This window comes from Pipistrellus kuhlii, unplaced genomic scaffold (genome assembly GCF_014108245.1).
Source record: "Pipistrellus kuhlii isolate mPipKuh1 unplaced genomic scaffold, mPipKuh1.p scaffold_m20_p_1, whole genome shotgun sequence".
Taxonomy (NCBI): Eukaryota; Metazoa; Chordata; class Mammalia; order Chiroptera; family Vespertilionidae; genus Pipistrellus; species Pipistrellus kuhlii.
The window spans coordinates 51,933,140-51,950,925 of NW_023425404.1; the positions used below are offsets into that span (position 1 = coordinate 51,933,140).

Genomic DNA, 17,786 nt, shown 5'->3' on the forward strand with positions numbered 1-17,786 from the left:
CACCACACCAATCAGCACTGTCTTCTGAAGTTCAGTCCTCCTGCTCAGACACTGTTGATGGCTCCCATTGCCCGGAGAATAAGTGTAAATTTAAAGTTTGCCTTTAAGGTCACGGCTATTGGGCCCTAATGTGTAACTTCCTGAGTTTTTCCTTCACAAGCCTCCTGGCTCTCTGCCCGATTTCCACCGCCCGCTGTGCCGCACTCTCAGTCCCCCCACCCCTGTCTCCTCCCAGAAAACTCGCTGCTCTGTCACCAGACCACGTGTCTACCTGAGCATACCCTTTTCCTGGCCTCCCTATGCTCACTCATGCAGTTCCTTCTCTTTCCCACCTCTCCTTAGCTTCTGCAATCCTAGCCATCCTCCAAGGCCCAATTCAGAGGTTGCCGCCTCCATGAAGTCTTTTCAGACCCACTCTTTCCCTTCCCAGCCGACATCCGCTTTTCATTCTCTGTGCTCCCTGGTCCGTTATTGGCTCTGCAAACCACAGGAGCCCACCGATGGGAAGGGTCATATTGATCCCCCTAGGATATCCCTGTTCGCACCAGAGACTAGCACTCTGAGCCTCTGAGCATTTAGCCCTCTAGATGGACTGTCAACAATGTCAAGCCTGACATTTCCTCCCTTACAGTGTATGCAGTAGATGCTCTCTAAGCGTGTAAAGTAAATTTAATTTAGTAGCATCCACTGAGGGGTGTGGGTGTGAAGTGTGTGGCCTTGGCAGTTGGACAGACGTCAGGGGCAGGGAAGGGCATTGGCTGGGTGGGGTCCAGGCTAAGGCCCATTCCCCTCTGGAGGGCGTGGCAGGCAGCGGAGAACAGGGTGGGGACATCCTCTACCTGGCATGAGAAGAGGTCCCACAGATACCACCAATCAGGTTCCATCCCGTGCTTGGGCCCAGTCAGCTTTGTGTTCAGATCTCACCTTGGGTTTCATAAGTGCACCTTAATCTGTGGCCAGAAAAGCCGGTTGTGGGCCTCCGGGCAACAGCTCAGGCAGGGAAACTCCCACTACACCTCGCTGGGCAGCTGAGCAGGCGAAGCCAACTCACAGGCCCCCTAGTGAGCCAGCCACCGCGCCAGAGATAGGATCAGCTGGGTGGGGCAGGAGCATCCTCTAAGCTGCCCTGAGACCAGGCAGGGCTGGGCACACCCTCTCTCTCCCTGGCCTCGCAGGCGGGACAGCTGGGGGCACCTGCCCTTGACTAACTCTCCTCTTTGACAACTATTTCCTTTCTTTACCATCTAACTTTAGGAGTGGTCCCTGCCTCCCACGAGGCCCCTCCCACAGCTCCTGTGGTTCTGAGCCAGGGGACTAAATAGAGTTAAAAGGCGGGCATCGTGCCCCCCGGGGGCAGGACTTCGATTAGCTGAAGAGAGCGGGCTGATCCTAAGGTTGTGAGGGTCAGCGTCCTCTCCTTGCCACCCTCTGTTCCCACAACGAGTTATTCTGAGCTTCCAGAGGCAGGAGATTGCTGACCCAAGGCCAGTCCCCTTGCTGGTCCCTGCATTTCCAAGATCTGAAGACCAAGGAGACTAAGAGGCCCGGGCCAGGGTTCCCTATTTGCTCACCCACCTTAACCCCTCCCTGGGCAATCCCAGCCAATGCTAAGAGGCTTCCAGAGGGTGGAGCTCTGAGTCAGAGTATAAATTTCCAGTCTCACCACCCAGCTGGAGAGCCGCCACGATGCTCCAGAAGCAGATGCCCGCCTGGGTCTCTCACCACCCGCCAGACCCATGCCAAGCAGGAGACAGCAGACCCTCAGCCACCTGCGGCTTGGAGGTGAGGAAGCAGTGGGGGGCAGGTTGGGCCAGGAGCTGAAGGTGGGAGACAGGCTCGGGGAGGCTGGGGGCATTGTGGACTCCAGAGACATGGGGCTCCTCTCCTGGGGCAGCCCCCACCTAGCACCCAGAGACATGGTCTGGCCCAGTTGGCCCAGCTGTGGGTACCCACCGGCTTGACAAAATGCCATTGAGTGGCTCAGGGCGATCCTGGGGCCAGGCCAGCGGCCAGGTAGACAGTGCTCAGCACTGGCAGGATTGTCCATGTTTGGTCTATCCTAGCAGCGAGCAGGCATTAACCCTGTGGACACCCTAACCTGCCATGCCGTGTGAGTGCGCCATGTGAGGATCGGTGACATCGGCCAAGAGTCCGCCCACCTGGGTCTGTAGTCAAGATTCCTGGGTCTCTCCCACTCCTCTCAGCCTGGCAGGGAGATCCCAGGTTCATGGTCAGATCGCCAGGGCTCTGGGGCAGCTCTGCCTGGGCTTTCCTCTCTTATCTCACTGTTCTAATTTGCTGTAGACATGCCATGCCAAGGACTGTCAGCAGCAACTTACTCCTCATTACCTTCCCCCAGCCCACGCCAAAGCACGGGGTGAGATGAGGGATGCCATGAAAGTGCCTTATCCTTTGGGGGTGGGAGATGGGGGGACCCTGATCAGTCTCCAAGGAGCCCAGGAGAGGAGCTCAGTGCTGCATGAGGTCAGTTACCGCTGCCCTGGCCCGGTTAGACATGGCCTTCAGGAGCGTGCCCACATCTCTCCACAGCCCTCGGGAAGACTTTAGCAGCTAAATAGCCCTCACGCGCATCCTAGGAAGACCTTTATAAACCCTTCACATTGCAGTATCTGTGGTTTGCAGAGCTCATAACTGGCTAGAGAACTCAGAAAATGAAAATCGGATGTTAGCTGGGAAGGGAAAGAGTGGATCTGAGAAGGCTTCCTGGAGGAGGAGGACAGCACTTGCTCCTCCCTCTCCAGTCTTACTGAGCCTCCAAGCGCCTGGGCTGGGCTGGGTTGGGGGGTCCCTTCTCAGAAGGGACAGAGCTTACCCCGAAGAGGGGAGTGAAGCCACAGAGAACTGCGTCTGCCCCTCTCAGGTCCTGGAGGGTCCATGACTCAGAGCAGGGACTCTTTGCCCTGACCCCTCGCTTAGCCGGGATGGTAAAAAGGAAAGCAGGCTCCTTACAGGTGAGCCCTGGTCTCAAACTAGCTGGGAAACGTCCTGGGGCCTCACAGAGTCCCCACCCCAATGGTCTCCTTTTAAGAAGGGCCTGTGCATCCCGGAAGCTATCTCCCGGCTGGTCGGAGCTCTGACACGGGTGTCGAAAGGGACTGCTGGATCCACCCAGCTCTCTGGAGCAGAGGAGATGGCATCACCAGCCTGGCCTGCTCCGAGAAGCCCTGGGGAGAGGAGTTCCCACAGGCCCCGTGGGAGCTGTCTTCCCCTCTCCAGCTCCCCACACCTTGTGGGCTGGCTTGGTTAGGGTACAACTGCCCCCAGGATGGGCGTCAGACCTACCATTTCCTACCCCACCCTCACCTGGGAGAATGACCCTGAGCAACTATCTGTGACTACACATGGGTCTAACTTGTGATGGTAGCTACGTTCTTGGCATGTAAGGAGGGTCCTGAATTGGGAGTAGAGGGTTTTACTCCCGCCTCTGCTACGAACTCGTCTAGGTCAGTGGTCATCGGCAAACCGCGGCTCGAGAGCCACATGCAGCTCTTTGGCCCCGTGAGTGTGGCTCTTCCACAAAATACCACGTGCGGGCGCGCACATACAGTGCAATTGAAATTTCGTGGCCCATGCGCAGGAGTCGGTTTTCGGCTCTCAAAAGAAATTTCAATTGTTGTACCGTTGATATTTGGGTCTGTTGACTAACGAGTTTGCCGACCGCTGGAACAAGTTTGAACTCACGGTGAGGGCCTGTGTCCGGGTGGCTAGGAGGCACCTGCCCTGCAGTCAGGGAGACCTGCACCTGAGTCCTGTCCCTCCTGCGCCGTGTGGCCCTGGGTGAGATGCAGCTTCTCTCAACCCAGTCTTCTCTGCAAAGCAGGCATCGCAGCCCCATCTCAGCACAGTGGGAGGGCTACAGATGCAGTGCAGCCAGAGTGCCATCAGGCCTCGCACACGGAGGGTAACAATTCTGGTCAATTCTCTCCAGCCTCCCCACCAAAAGGTCCATCTGTAGAGTGAGGGGTGGGAAGGAGCACTATTGGACTGCATGATAGCCTCTTCTGAGAGTCAAGAGGTTCTGTCTTCTCCCTGTGAGCCGGCAGCTGCCCTCTGTCCTGAGGAGGCCGGAGGGGAATGAAGTCCTGTTGAGATCAGTCCCAGGGACCAAGGCCAAGGAGGGGGCAGAGGGATGTGTGTCTGCAGCCTGAGGAATGGCGCCCAGTAAACTGCTCCCAGCCGTCCTCCCCTCACAACAGTTAAATGCACCTCTGCACTGTTTGCCGGAGTTCCTGCCTGGCACTCCAGCACGCCAAGTGCTCCCTAGTCCTCACCCCAGGATCCCCAGCGCCCGGTGACCCGCAGGATTCATGCCTGTCCCTGCTCCAGGGCTGCAGCCCCGCTGGCACGGTGCCTGGCCAGGCCTGTTGTTAGGTATTTCAACTTTCACCCTGATAGCCAGCCAGGGCGTCCTGTCCTGTCCAGCTTGTCCACGTCCCTAATGTTCTAACCCTTAGCACCGTAGATACCCATACATTAGGCTTTCTCAATCTCGCTGGTTCCCATCTGCAGAGACACAGACACTGCGCTTTGTGCTTTTGCATCTTCCTGCTGTGTATCAGTTGCCTCTGGGGCCATGAATTTTGCTTATCTCTAGCACCACGCCAACTGAGCACATTACATCAGGAGCAAAATACTCATTTTAAGCCGAGAAGGTCATTTTTCACAGCCCTGGTTCCTGGAATCCTCTGGGCCCAAGACCTGAGTCCCCTGTTCCCTCTGCCTTCCTCCCTCTGGGCTCTCTCTCCCTGCTGGGAGAGGGAAGAGGGCTTTGTGAGGGCTGTGAAGCTGGGTCTCTCCTGCAAATGCCTGGGCTCGAAGGTGTGACCCGAGGCCTCTGCGGCTAGAAAATGGAAACGTCTCCAAGAGCCCTCCCAGCTCCGATGTTCTCTAGCAGTTTAAGAAGGAGAGGCCATGGGCTCTGTCTGTTGAGCACAACAATGAAAAAATGGTCAGGGTCCTGGGTTATTTGGGGGCTTTGAAGAAATTCAAGGTAAAAAGAAGAATCTGTCAGGAAATCAGAATTTAAGACCAAGGAAGGGAAGATGGGGGCAGGCAGCGCCTGTCTCTGTGTTTGCCGAGGGCCACTTTCAGGTGGGATGACAGGACAGTCGTGGGTGGAAACATGGCCTTAAGAATTGGAGCTGGATTCAAGCTGGGCTCCTCTGATTGTAGCTGAGTGCCTGGAGTCAAAGGACTCAGGTTCAGACTCTCCACCTGGGAAGACTAACTGCTTCATGGGATGTGGTTTAGGTGTGAGCAAGACGAGTGTAGACGCTGTATACACAATACTCAGCAGATGGCAGACCCTCAGCCGGTGGTCGCTGATGCGGTTATTGTTGCTGAGTGGTCAACGCCAGTGGAAGTCCTCAGGGAAGATGGCAGTGGAGACCTTTTCTTGGAAGGCAGGGAGATCCTGTGGGAAGCTACAACGGCTCATTACCTTCCAGAGAAGACACAAGAGGACAGGGCAAGGCCCAGGACCGCCCCTCCTGGAGGCAGGAGAAGGGTAGTGATGGCCGAGAGGACCATGGCCCTGAGTTCAGAGCCCTTTGACACTGTGAAACGACCCTGAGGACTGACCCCGGCCTGGCTGAGGCCTTGGGCGGCTCCCCACTTGGAGCCCTCTGGTTGCCCTCGGAGAAAGTGGGCCAGTGGGAACAGGCTATGCCAGAACTGCTCTCCTGGGTGCAGGCTGACTCCTCCCTCCTTACCAGATCAGGCCGTGATACCGCTCTGCCCAGGAGCGGAATGAGAAGTGAGAAACCCACTGTGCCCAGAGGGGGCTGTCCAAGGGCCACAGCCATATTTCTAGAACCAGAAGTGATCTGTGTGGCCTTTGGCTCAAGTTTCAAAGCTCAAAACAAAACCCTGTTAGAGCATGTTATTGACCATGAAGAGAGTCAATATTTCAGAGTTAATCTCGCCAACGCAATCTTTTTTTTTTTTAATAGAAATCTTTATTGTTGAAAGTAGTACATACATCCCTCTTTTCCCCCCATTGACTCTCTCCAGGCCCCTTCCCCTGCCCCAGGCTTTCACCACCCTATTCACCAAAGGAATCTTTACACTAACTGTCAGATTGGCTTTGATTCTGGCTTTGAGTCAGCTGTTGGGGAGAAAGGAGAAAGAGACCCTCAAATTGGCTTACATCTTTCTCAGGGGCTAAGCAGCAGCTTTCCCAGTCATCATTCTATTGTTGCTGGTTAAAATTAAGCCCCAGGAGAGGCTGGCAGTACAGACATAAAAATGATAGCAGTTCTTGCCGAAACCAGTTTGGCTCAGTGGATAGAGCGTCGGCCTGCAGACTAAAAGGTCCCAGGTTCAATTCTGGTCAAGGGCATGTACCTTGGTCCCGTGGGGAGTGTGCAGGAGGCAGCTGATTGATGTTTCTCTCTCATCAGTGTTTCTAATTCTCTATCCCTCTCCCTTCCTCTCTGTAAAAAATCAATAAAATATATTTTAAAAAATAATAAAAAAATAAAATGATAGCAGTTCTCATGACAAGTAAAAAATATTGTAACTATGTGCAGTGATGGATGTTAACTAAACTTATTGTGGTGATCATATCAAATCATTATGTTGTACACCTAAAACTAGTACAGTGTTACATGTAAATTATATTTCAAATTTTAAAGTATATTAAAATACTCTATTACGAAGGTTTTATGATGATTAGAAACAAAGAAAAGTGTCTGACAAATAGTGTTTAGTAGATGCTAGCCATTACAAATATTATTATCATATATAATAAAAGGCTAATATAATAAAAGGCAAATTATCCCCTTGGGAATTCCACTGACCGACCGGGTATTTTGACAGCTCACTATGACGTGCGCTGACCAGCAGGGGGCTGTGTGGAATGAAGAGCCCAAGCCATCAGCTGGCAGCAGGGGGGAAGGCCCAGATTGGTCTTGATCTTCGGCCAGGCCTAGGGACCTTCCCTGCGTATGAATTTTGTGCACTGGGCCTCTGGTCTCTGATAATAGTTAAGGCAGATAAGCTATCAGTGGACAGTCTGGGTTGAACATACAAATAATTATTATAATGTTAAAATTTTTTTAATGATTTAATGATGATTTTTTAGTAGTAAGATTATGGGGACTCTTCATACTTTTCTTTTTCCAAAACCTTAATATTATTTTAAATAGAGAAGAATTATATCCTCTTAAAATGTGTAAAGTGATTTTAGCCACACAGAGTGGACTAAGTGGAGTGTAAAGGCTCCAGTTCAGAGGCCTCTATAAATACAGTCGCTTGGTGACTTGGAGGAGTTCAGAGGCAACTGCTGTGGACACAGGCTGGGAGTGGATTGGAAAAAACACTCACCTAAGCCAAACTTTTATGGAAAGGGATTCAAATCCTTAGATTCAAACAGGAAAGACATGAACAGCACAGACACAAAGCTGTCCCTCTTCCAGATATGCTGGCTCAGAGTGGGGTTAAGAGGAGACCCCTTACCTCGATGCGTGGGGTCCCCTGGGGACCAGAGAGCCCTCCAGGGCCCAGAAGTGTGGGTTCACTGGGGAGGCCTCTGGAAGCCAGGCGGTGAGGCCAGGCAGGGGGGGCCTCGGGCAGCTGGAGCTGCTCTCCATCAAGGCCACCTGCCATCATTGCCTGGATAATGAGTCCACTGTCCTCTCAATCCACAGGAGGGGCTGTCTCCATGCTACCTGCTGACAGTGAGGGTCATCCGGATGAAAAACGTCCGGCAGGCTGACACATGTGAGTATCTTCCTCTCACTTCCCTCCTTCTTCTCTGCCTGTGGGGTCTGGATGGAGAAATGGCCAGGGGTGTGTGTGTGTGTGTGTGTGCATGTGTGTATGCGTGCGTGTGCGTGCATGTGTGTACATGTGCTGCACTCAGGTTGTATTTCAGACTTTGGGGATTACTAGTATATTGCCTTTCCCGTTAGCTGTGACCTTGGCCCTCCCATGGTTCCCCTGTGTCCAAGAGCACTGTCCCCTCACTCTCCTCCACTCCCTCTCCCTTTTCCATTTCCAGGAGCGCCAGCTTCTCCCACACTGGGTGCTTCTTGCTCTGCATGAGTTGAGGGACTGTTTGGGGTGAAGGGAAAAAGAGGCCCTTGGGCATCATGGGACCAGCTGCCAGCCTAGTCCCAGTGCTCCTCCTCAGGACCCAGCTACCAAACGGGGTTCTAGGATCTGACTCCGAAGCCCTAAGCCCCCAGTTCTGCAAGTTGGCCCTATGGTGTGGTTGACTCACCAGGGCTGCTTATACAGAGTTTTCTTGCAGCCTTAACTTCCCCTTCCTCCAAGCCCCTGCAGCATGCCCAGGCCATGGGGGCTCAGGGAAATTTCTAGCTTCAGCATTTGGGAAAGGAGAATGCTCCCCCATGCCTGGCTTTGGGTGGCATTTCAAGAGATAAGGAGAGCCAAAAGCCCCTTCTAATGCTTCCCTCATCTTCCCTCAAAGAGGAGAAAGCTTGGTGTCAAGGCCCCACTCACTGGTGACCCCACAGGTATGGACCAACAGCCACCAGAATTCCCCAAAGCTTTGTCATACTCTCACTGCCCTGGGATTCAACGTAGAGTGGCAGAGAATGCAAAGAGCCATGATACTTTTTTTTAAAAGTTTTTATTTATTGATTTGAGATGGGGAGAGGGAAAAAGAGAGAGAGCTATTTGTTGTTGCACTTATTTATGCATCCATTGGTTGATACTTGTATGCACTCTGACTGGGGATCAAACCTGTAACCCTGGTGTATTGAGGTGACATGCTAACCAACTGAGCTGCTAAGCCAGGGACATCTCTGCCCAAAGTGATTAAGAATAGTCATAGAATATGGCATTCTAACCTTGTCAACATAATTAAGACCCAGAGGGGGACAATGAAAACTGCCAGTAGCTAAGGAAGGCTGCACTGGGGACATGGGTCTGAGAGGGGCGGGCTGTGAGCATCCAGAGGCCCAGGGAGACCAGTCTGCAGAGGAGCCATCCTGAGGAACAGAGAGGAATGTATCCACAGGCACCTGCTGAGGGCCAGCCTAGGCGAGACATCCAAACACCATTTGATTTTCCCACAGCCAGAGGGTAGTGCTGTGAGGCCCATTTTACACCTAAGAGTTAATGCAAGTGTTGGATCCCAGGTCTGGAGAGCTGGGGAGTCGAGGGGACAAGCCAGGAGAAGGAGGCCAGGGCCAGCGGTGGAGAGGGAGGAAGCCAGGCAGAGGAGAGATCAGGATCTAGGTGATGGGGGACCCGAGTTCTTGAGGGAGGAATTGCATGACTTCCCTGGGCTCCTGTGCAGCTTGGGCTGGAGCACAGGTGGCCAGAGGCTGAGACACTTGCTGGGAAGCTGTGGCTGTGTTTGTCGCTGCTGCTGCTGTGCAGGGTTGAGTGTAGAGGAGGGAGGGCCCTGGAGCCAAGGGATCAGCAGGATTCAAACCAAGTCCCCTGGATGGTGAATGTCCAGAGCCCATTCCAGCAGGAGCAGCTGGAGCCAGAGTCCAGCTTGGTCCTAGCTCTGTGAAAGGGCCAGCCAAGGGCCAGGGATTCCTCCTCGGGCTTCTCAAGGCCTTCCGGCCCACCAGGAGCAACCCGAGGAGTCTGAAAGTGCCCCATGGACTTGGGGCCTGGCTGCCTCTTTCACTTCGATTGCCTGTGCCACACTGCACCCCGCTCCCCAAAGAGACAGCCTCGGCTTTCACACGCCCACAGCTGCACACCGGCCTCCGCTCCTCTCTGAGAGTGTCTGTCCCAGCCCGGCCTCTACCTGTGTGCTCAGTCCTTCCCGTCGTACAGGGCCTTTCTGTCTTCTTCCTGTCACATCCCTGCCAGAGGTAGGGGGATGGAGGAGCAGGCAGCCAGAGAAACCAGGCTTCACCACCTGGTCTCCCCCTTCCCCCTTAGCACACAGGCTGCCTTTTGAGGGTACCTGGTCCTCTGTGAGCTCCCCTAGTTGTTGATTTTTTTCTTCATTTTCCCTGAGGAGCGGGGTTGGGCATGCGCAGCGTCTGGGAGCCAGCCCGGAGACGTTGTGTCTGGTCTCCACGGCGGGGCTCTGTTGCCGTCTGGCCGGGTGAGATTTGAGACAATCCCGATGCCTTCCAGGTCCTGGGTTACCCTTGCCCCAAACTGCTCCCTTCTGGCCTGACACAACCGTGAAGTTGTGTCTGAGTTTGCAGGAGTTCAAGGAGCCTGACAAGGCTGAGATTGAGGGATAAGGTTCAGCGATGATCCCTCTACCCCTCCGCCTGCCTGTCAGGGAGTGCGCCGCTCAGACCTGGGCCAGAACTGGGCCGGAGTCTGCCCGGAGGCCTCCTAGCTATAAAATCTTTTTATTGCTCTTAGGAAAATAAATTAAAACGAAAATCAGCACCCCAAGGGATGTGAGGCAGGTGTCTGTAGAGGTAGTAGCGAGACAGTGCTCTCAGCCTCTGTGGAGATCATTGCGTCATGTTTGCCACCCACCTTCCAGGAAAGGATACACGTCATCTGTGACCAAGCCCTCTGTCACTCCCAGAGGATTAGAACCAATCTATGCCTATGAAATCCCCTGTGGTCCCTGAAACTCTCAGAACTGGGTCACCGTTGCTTAACCATTATTCTTCACTGCAAACATAATGGTCCCTGTTCTGACAGTCAGCTAATGACACCTGCCATCTGGGCCCAACCGGATATCCTCCATCACCGCCCCTCTCCCCAGATTACCTCTTCCTGGGTCTGCATTCTCCTCCTTCCCAGCGTGTTGGGGTGGAGGTGGGAACGGCTCTCTGCACAAGGACTGAAAAACAAATTAATACTTGAAGTGTGAGTGTCTGATCAGCGCTGTCTCTTCCAGGCCAAAAATGCTGAGATTTTATTTAATGGGTTTAACAGGAGAAATTTAGGCATGGGCTGAGATAGGAAAGGGATTTTTAGGGGGACAGGGGCCTTTACAGGGTCCATTATATCACGCTAAGCAAATGGGTGTGCAGTTGGTGGGGTCGCTGCCTGTAGGCTCCTAGACCAAGAGGAGGGCCAGCATCCAGAAAAAGCTGCAGGAGGGCCCTGGAGGGCTGAGCAGGTCCCTAGGGAGGCTCCCTGTGGGCAGAGAGATTAGGCACGCCAGCTTTCATACCTGTCCCCGGTGACTCAGCCTGGAGATCTGGAGTTCTGGTTTAGCCCAAGAGCAGGAAGTTGGGCTTTTGCATGCATTCATTTACTCAGCAAATATCTCGTGCAAGCGCTGACACACGGTCTTCCGGCCTGCCAGCGTTCCGGGTGCGGGGTTAGCTAGCTCTGCCAGGAGAAGAGCAGCGGGCCCCAGGCGTGGCTCAGGGCAGGCTTCCAGCAGAGGTTCCTTCTGAAACCCCAAGGGGCTGGCCGAGGGAAGGGTGTGCTAGGCAGAAGGAAAGACAAAGCGGCATGGCACCTTGTGAGACCTACAAGTGACTGGGTTTTGCTAGAGTGTCAACGTGCAAGCGTGAGCACCTGTGAGCACCTCTGTGTGCACATACATATGTATGTGTGTGTTTATGTGTGCGCATGTGTGTGTGTGTGTTTGGGGCCACGCACAGGCTGGGTTGTAGGGAGGGTGGATAAATGAGGCTGAAGCTGGGGAAGTCGGCAGGGCAGCCCTGTTGAGTGGTCGGGACTCCTTCCTGAGGGCAGGTGGGGAGTGACATGGTCTGATCTAAAAAGATCCCTCTGATTTCTCTTGAGAGAAAAGATCAGAGTAGAGGAAGACAGAAGACAGGGTACCTAGTGGGGAAGAGACAGCGGAGATGAAGGTGGCCTGCAGCAAGGCAGTGGCAGTGCCAATAAGGAGATGTATGATAGATGGGCTGGGAGAGATCAAAGGAGTTAAAGCGACTCAATACAAGAGTCAAGGACAATCCTTGGACACCTGAGTTGTCAGTGAAGAGTAAGCAGCAGATTGGCCAGAGGGGATGATGGGGATGATGAGGTCATTTTTATTTTATTTTTTTCTGTTGGGTTTTGGTCATTCTTTGTGTCTGAATCAAATGATGAGTATGACATGTAAAAGGCAGTGTCATCTCACCCTTATTCAGTGGTAGGAGGGCTGCAAATTCCAATTCACTGATGCCCTTGCATTTCCTCCCTGGGTTAATGCAAGAGGTAAAACTGGACCTTTTGGGACTGGTCCTCCAGATCTTTCCCTAGCAGAGAGAAAACCATGCCACTATGCTTTGTCCCAAAGCAGAGAGGCAGGGTGCTTGCTAGAGTAGTAAGCCCTCAGAGATTAGCCAGACATCAGGGATAACATCAAGAAGCTAGGGGTGCTTGTGAGGCAATCCCTGGGGAAGAACTCTGATAAAGTTCTCAGGGTGGTGGCGCTGTAGGAATAAGTCAGTCTGGGGATACACACCTCTGGTTCCGTTCTCACAGAACATCATTGATAACAACTGGATCAGTCTTACCAGCACAGAACTCCCATGCCCACACCATCTTTACCTCTAGAGCAGTGTTTCCCAAACTTCTCTCATGATGAGAATCACCTGGTGGAGTTGTTAAAATACAGATTCCTGAATCCCAACTAAGAAGTGCTAAACTAGAATTTTGGGGAACATATAGGTAAAATTTAATTTTAGCACTTCTTAGTTCAGCACTTCTTAGTAGGGATTCAGGAATCTGTATTTTAACAACTCCACCAGGTGATTCTCACCATGAGAGAAGTTTGGGAAACACTGCTGTAGAGGACTCTCTGACACTGGGAACTATTGCCTTTTACTCCCTTTCTGTGTATCTGGTGTGAGCCCTGGGGATCAGCCTGGCAGGCTGCTGGGAGAGTAACAAGGGCACCCATGGCACCTCTTCCTCCCTCCTCCCAGGTAGAATGGAAAGAGAGAACCGGCCTGGGTTGCTCTTTTTCACCCTGTGCCTTCTGGTGCTCCAACCAAAAGACCTGGGAGGCCTTCTTCCACTTTGGGGGGAGGGAGGCTTATTGGAGTCACAGCTCTTGTCCCTTCTTAGAGCACATCCAGCATCAACACACTTGGATTGTTCATTTCAAATGGGAAGAAAAGTATGTGACTCCATGTGATGGTTTCTTGGGTCACATACCTCATGCTGGAAGACCAATGTAGGTATGAAGAGCCCAGCAGGTGCAGTTGGGACATGTAGTTGTATGTAGATGGTGGCCCCTGCTCCTAGATCCTACTGAATAGCTTGTCTCCCCCTTCTCCCCCCAAGCCCTTTCCCACTGCCCTGATGCCCTGGGTTAATGCAAGAGGTAAAACTGGACCTTTTGGGACTGGTCCTCCAGATCTTTCCCTAGCAGAGAGAAAACCATGCCGCCATGCCTTGTCCCAAAGCAGAGAGGCAGGGTGCTTCAGATAAAAGTTGGAGGCCATGTGTGTCCATGAGAACAGTCCATGAGACCTGTGTCCTCCTGTGTGAAACACCCAGCCTGCAGTCTGTGGCTGTCTTAGGATTCTGGGACAAAAGTTTCTGCAGAGTCAGACTCATGAGTTAGGAGAGGACCTGACGCTGAGACAAGGCCTTCTTGCTCTGGAAGTGACTTGCCTGGAGTTCCCTTCTGACCACACTCTCTTCTCCGGACCTGGGTTGGCACCTCACCCCTCCCTCCCACCCTTGTCTTTGTTGGACAGTGAGCCAGACAGACTGCTATGTGAGCCTCTGGCTGCCTACCGCCTCTCACGAAAAGCTGAGGACTAGGACCATCTCCAACTGCCCAAACCCAGAGTGGAATGAAAGCTTCAACTTCCAGATCCAGAGCCAAGTGAAGGTGAGATGTGGAGGACTGCACCTGTCTGCCCTGCCTGCATATCTACTCCCCTCTTTGCCTGCTTCTCCTTCACGTAGCATATGTGTCCTTCTTATGCCCATTTGCCTTTCTTTCTACCTACTTCTGTCCTCCTATTGACTTGTCTTTCTACTCACTCATTCCTTTCAGCCTGTCTCATATTTGTCCTTCTCTGAGCTGGCTTGTCTTTCCACCTTCTTTCCTGTCTCTCTTGTCTTTCTACCTAATTGTTTCTGGAACTGGGTGTCTCCCTGTCCCCAAATGTGTTTCCAGTACTTTCCAGAACATACTGCAAGTAGGAGAATACACACAGAGAAAAGCCATTCCATTCATTAGGTCCAAGGCCAGTCTAATTCCATCTCTATAATAAATTATTTTAGATTGATTTATTCTTTCTAATCCCTTGTGTGTGTATTCTTACATTTGTTGATTTATTTTGTGGTGTTGGTCCTATTCAGATATATGGTGACTCTAAGTAGAGTTCCCATCTCCTTGCAGGAGAATTCTCTCTTGACGCCTGAGTTATGGCAGCCTCAGCAGAGTCTCCTTATGAGAAACTCCACCTCTTCATGGAGGCATCAACCATCTGAACACTTGAGACCCGGGAGCTCTATCCAGCTTCCTGCTGTCATAGTTTAGGCATTTCTGGTTCATGACAAATACTTTTTATATTTGTTGTTTCAAAAATATCTGTCATTTATGTGGTTTTGGCAGAAGAAAGAGATTTCTATATGGGCTCAATCGGCCATCTTGAAATTAGAATTTGGGCTTCCTTTGTCTAAAGATCTAGAAGGCTGACTGGGTCGGTTCTAGACATACTTGGATTTCTAGTAATTACAAGGCACAGATCTCATTCAGTTGCAAAGTCCCAGAACCACTTCATGTCCACCAAACAGGGACCAAAGAGGCAAACCCAGTTCCTGCCCACATCTCCCAGGATCCTTAGAAAAAGAGGCCTCAGAAGTTAATCCATGTCTGACCTGAGACCATTGACCTCAGAGTTCAGTCAGATGATGGGGTAGGTGCTCAACTCTTGACATGCCGCCTTGGGGCCCTCCATGAGATCTTATTAGGACCTGATGAGCCAAAGAAAGGAGTTCCAATACCTCACCCCAACCTCATTAAGCATCGGAATGCCTGTGATCTTTGACACAACACTCCCTGGAAGTTAACATGTTAGCTTCCCGCATCTGGGATTCCTAACACCACAGGGGCTGTCTTCAGCTCCTGAGGCCCTGGTGCTGAATACCAGTCCATTCCATACCCTGCTGTGGTCCTTGCTCTCTCCTTCTGTTCTTCTTCCAGGTAAAATGAAATCCCTCACATTTCACAGGCCTTTCGCAAGCTTGCAAAATCCTCCAATAGGGGAGTCAGAGCAGGTGGGCAGGAAGACGTTAGAGTTGGAAAGATGGGAGTAGACACTTTCCTCTTTAAATTCATTTCCCTACAAATGGGTCTCACTTCTGAGCAAGGACCTTTGTGCTGATCCCTGTCCCTTAGACCCACCTCCTTGCTAGGACTGAGGTCAGGCCCCTTGTCCTGAGAACGGGTCAATGGGTCAGTGCAATCATAGTAACCAGACATGTACCCCGCTTTCTCCCCTAGAATGTGCTAGAGCTGAGCGTCTGCGATGAAGATGCAGTGACACCAGATGACCATCTCTTGACGGTTCTCTATGACCTCACCAAGCTCTGCTTCCGGAAGAAAACCCATGTGAAGTTCCCACTCAACCCCGAGGTCGGTACAGCTGCCAAGCCCCTCAGCCTCCTGCTTCCAGAGAGGCAGCTGGTCGTTCCCATGATGGTTTTCCATGGGCTCCTTCCTGTGTAACAGCCAAGTCAGACAAAGATAACTGCTGATCCAAATCCCAGGGCTATTGCTTACTAGCTTTATGGCCTTGAGGAAATTATCGAATTCCTCTGAGTTCTTTTTCCTCGTCCATACAATGGTGATGTTAGTACCTACAGCACAGGGTGACTGTGAGACTTAACTGGGAAAATGTGGCTAAGGCCACAGAATAGAGATGCCATAGTGCTGATTCCCTCTCCTCTTTCCTTTCCCTCGGGGTCCTGCTGCTGGGAGAGCCCCAGGAAGCAGAGGACAGAGCAGAGCAAAGGAGGGCAAATCTGCAAGACAGAGCAAGTCTGAGCTGGAAAGGACCAGAATGTTATAGATTCACTCATTCAACGAATACATGAATGCCCACTGTGGACCTGCAAGGAAGAGGCCCCTACCCTTCAGAACTGAACTTTCTGGGGGCCATATCACAGCTCTCCCTTGCCCCCGGCACAGCCCTTTGGGAAGACAGGAGACCACTATGAAGTATAATAATGGGGATAGAAGATGAAAGGGAAATGTTCTGGGTGTTAGAGTTTCATGCTAGGGTTCGGGGTCATCTCCGTACCCTGACCCTCCCCTGCATGGTCAGCAATGTGCTTGATGTTAGACTTGGGGACAGCAGAAGGTAGAGAGGACAAGAGCCAGGAATTCTGCCCCCACTCCATGTTAGTAGGATAGCTTCGTGGGAAGGGGGGGCAGGTTCACAGAGGCTCCTGGGGCAGCTCAAAGCTCACAGCTCACAGCTGCTCTCCCTCCCTCCCTCCCCCACAGGGCATGGAGGAGCTGGAGGTGGAGTTCCTGTTGCAGGAGAGGTGAGTAGCCCACAGTCCTGACCCCCATTTCCATTTCAGTTGTATTTCACTTACTCTCTTCCCTTCTTCTACTCTCTCCCCCGCACTCACCTCAAACTCTTCGCTGTGTGTTAGAATCACCGAGAGCCTTTAAATACTGTAGGTGCCCGGGTCCCATTCCTACACGTCCTGTCCTACTGACACCAGTATTGTGTCAAAGGTCTAATACTCTGGCCAACTCCCTGCTCTAGCTCCCCTGCCTTCCTGAGCGTGGCCTCTGGAAGAATTCCTGCCACCAATAGTGATAAGGGCTTATTGAGGCCAGGCAGGGAAAGAGGTCAGGACCAAGGGGTCTCCCCCCTGACCCAGAACCATTAGAACAACTCCCCCAGAATCTATAACGTTCTGGTCCTTTGGCCAAGAGCGAAATCTGCCTCCTATCCCCGTCTATGGTCTACTCTGGAGCCAAATGAGGGGGAGGCTCTGACCCAACGTGTGGGCTATTTCTCATCATGTTCAATGAGAAGAATGGTCCAGAGTCCCGGAGGTCTGTGCTGTGGCCTCCAGTGGACTTGGGGACACACAGCTAAAAGGATAGGAAGGGCAAGAAGATAAAGAGAGAAGGAAGAGCAGGGGCCGTAGGAGGGGCAGCGGGTCCCCTGTCCAGGGCCACAAGGCTGCTCAGGAAGGCAGTGGGCCTTGTGGCGGGGCAGCTGGCTGCCCCTCCCTTTGTAGCACGGGCAGAGCTGCTCCCCCTGGATTTATGATCAGCCAGGGACGGGGAGGACGAGAGGAATGTGCTAGAACAGGAGGGCTTGTCGCATTCCACTCAGAGGTCCTCTGCTAGGGGCTCCTGGATCTACAGCAAGTCCTCGGATAATGTCTCAGTGTCATTTGTCATTTCGCTATAATGATGAGATGATATAGAAACTTTACTCTTATTTATTTCAACTGGCCTATATTAAAATAGGCTTTGTTACACTGCAGTTCCAAGAACCTCTCGGGGACATTAAGTGTGGAATTACAGTATTTGAGGTGCTTTGTTTTCCCCATCAAGAGCAGAATGACAACTTAAAATCAACTTTGTTTCACATTAAAGAAAATCTGGGCTCTCTTCTCCAGGACTTGATTAGACAGGAACTTCGGGGTGGGTCTCCTTGGCTGAATTAGAAAGTGGCTTGCAAAATGAAGCATGTCCAAATTGGTGCTTAGAGTTGATCTGGAGACAGTCACCTTGGGCTCAAGTGGACTGCTGAGTGGTACCGTGGAGACATACCCCTGGGCTCTATAACACAAGGGCACTTCTTGTTCACCAGGCCCCTTTCTGCCAGGGTCAGAACTGTTCGTTAAACACATAAATGAAATAAAGCACAGAATGGAGAATGGGCCAGTTCCTCCACCAGAAC

At 52.2% G+C, this 17,786-nt stretch overlaps 1 protein-coding gene across 4 annotated transcripts in view; it reads left to right on the forward strand.

Moving 5' to 3' along the window:
* Positions 1 to 1,634: 1,634 nt before the first annotated feature.
* Positions 1,635 to 17,786, forward strand: part of PLA2G4E (phospholipase A2 group IVE) — a 39,015-nt gene continuing 22,863 nt past the window's right edge. For 2 of the 4 annotated variants that reach the window (XM_036445237.2, XM_045583584.1), the window contains exons 1-5: positions 1,635 to 1,782; positions 7,671 to 7,747; positions 13,596 to 13,732; positions 15,356 to 15,487; positions 16,361 to 16,401. In XM_036445237.2, the coding sequence (XP_036301130.1) occupies position 7,747; positions 13,596 to 13,732; positions 15,356 to 15,487; positions 16,361 to 16,401 (311 nt within the window). In that variant the 5' untranslated portion in view covers positions 1,635 to 1,782; positions 7,671 to 7,746. The remainder of the gene's footprint in view (positions 1,783 to 7,670; positions 7,748 to 13,595; positions 13,733 to 15,355; positions 15,488 to 16,360; positions 16,402 to 17,786) is intronic. The other 2 variants (XM_045583595.1, XM_045583588.1) reach the window with 2 other exon arrangements.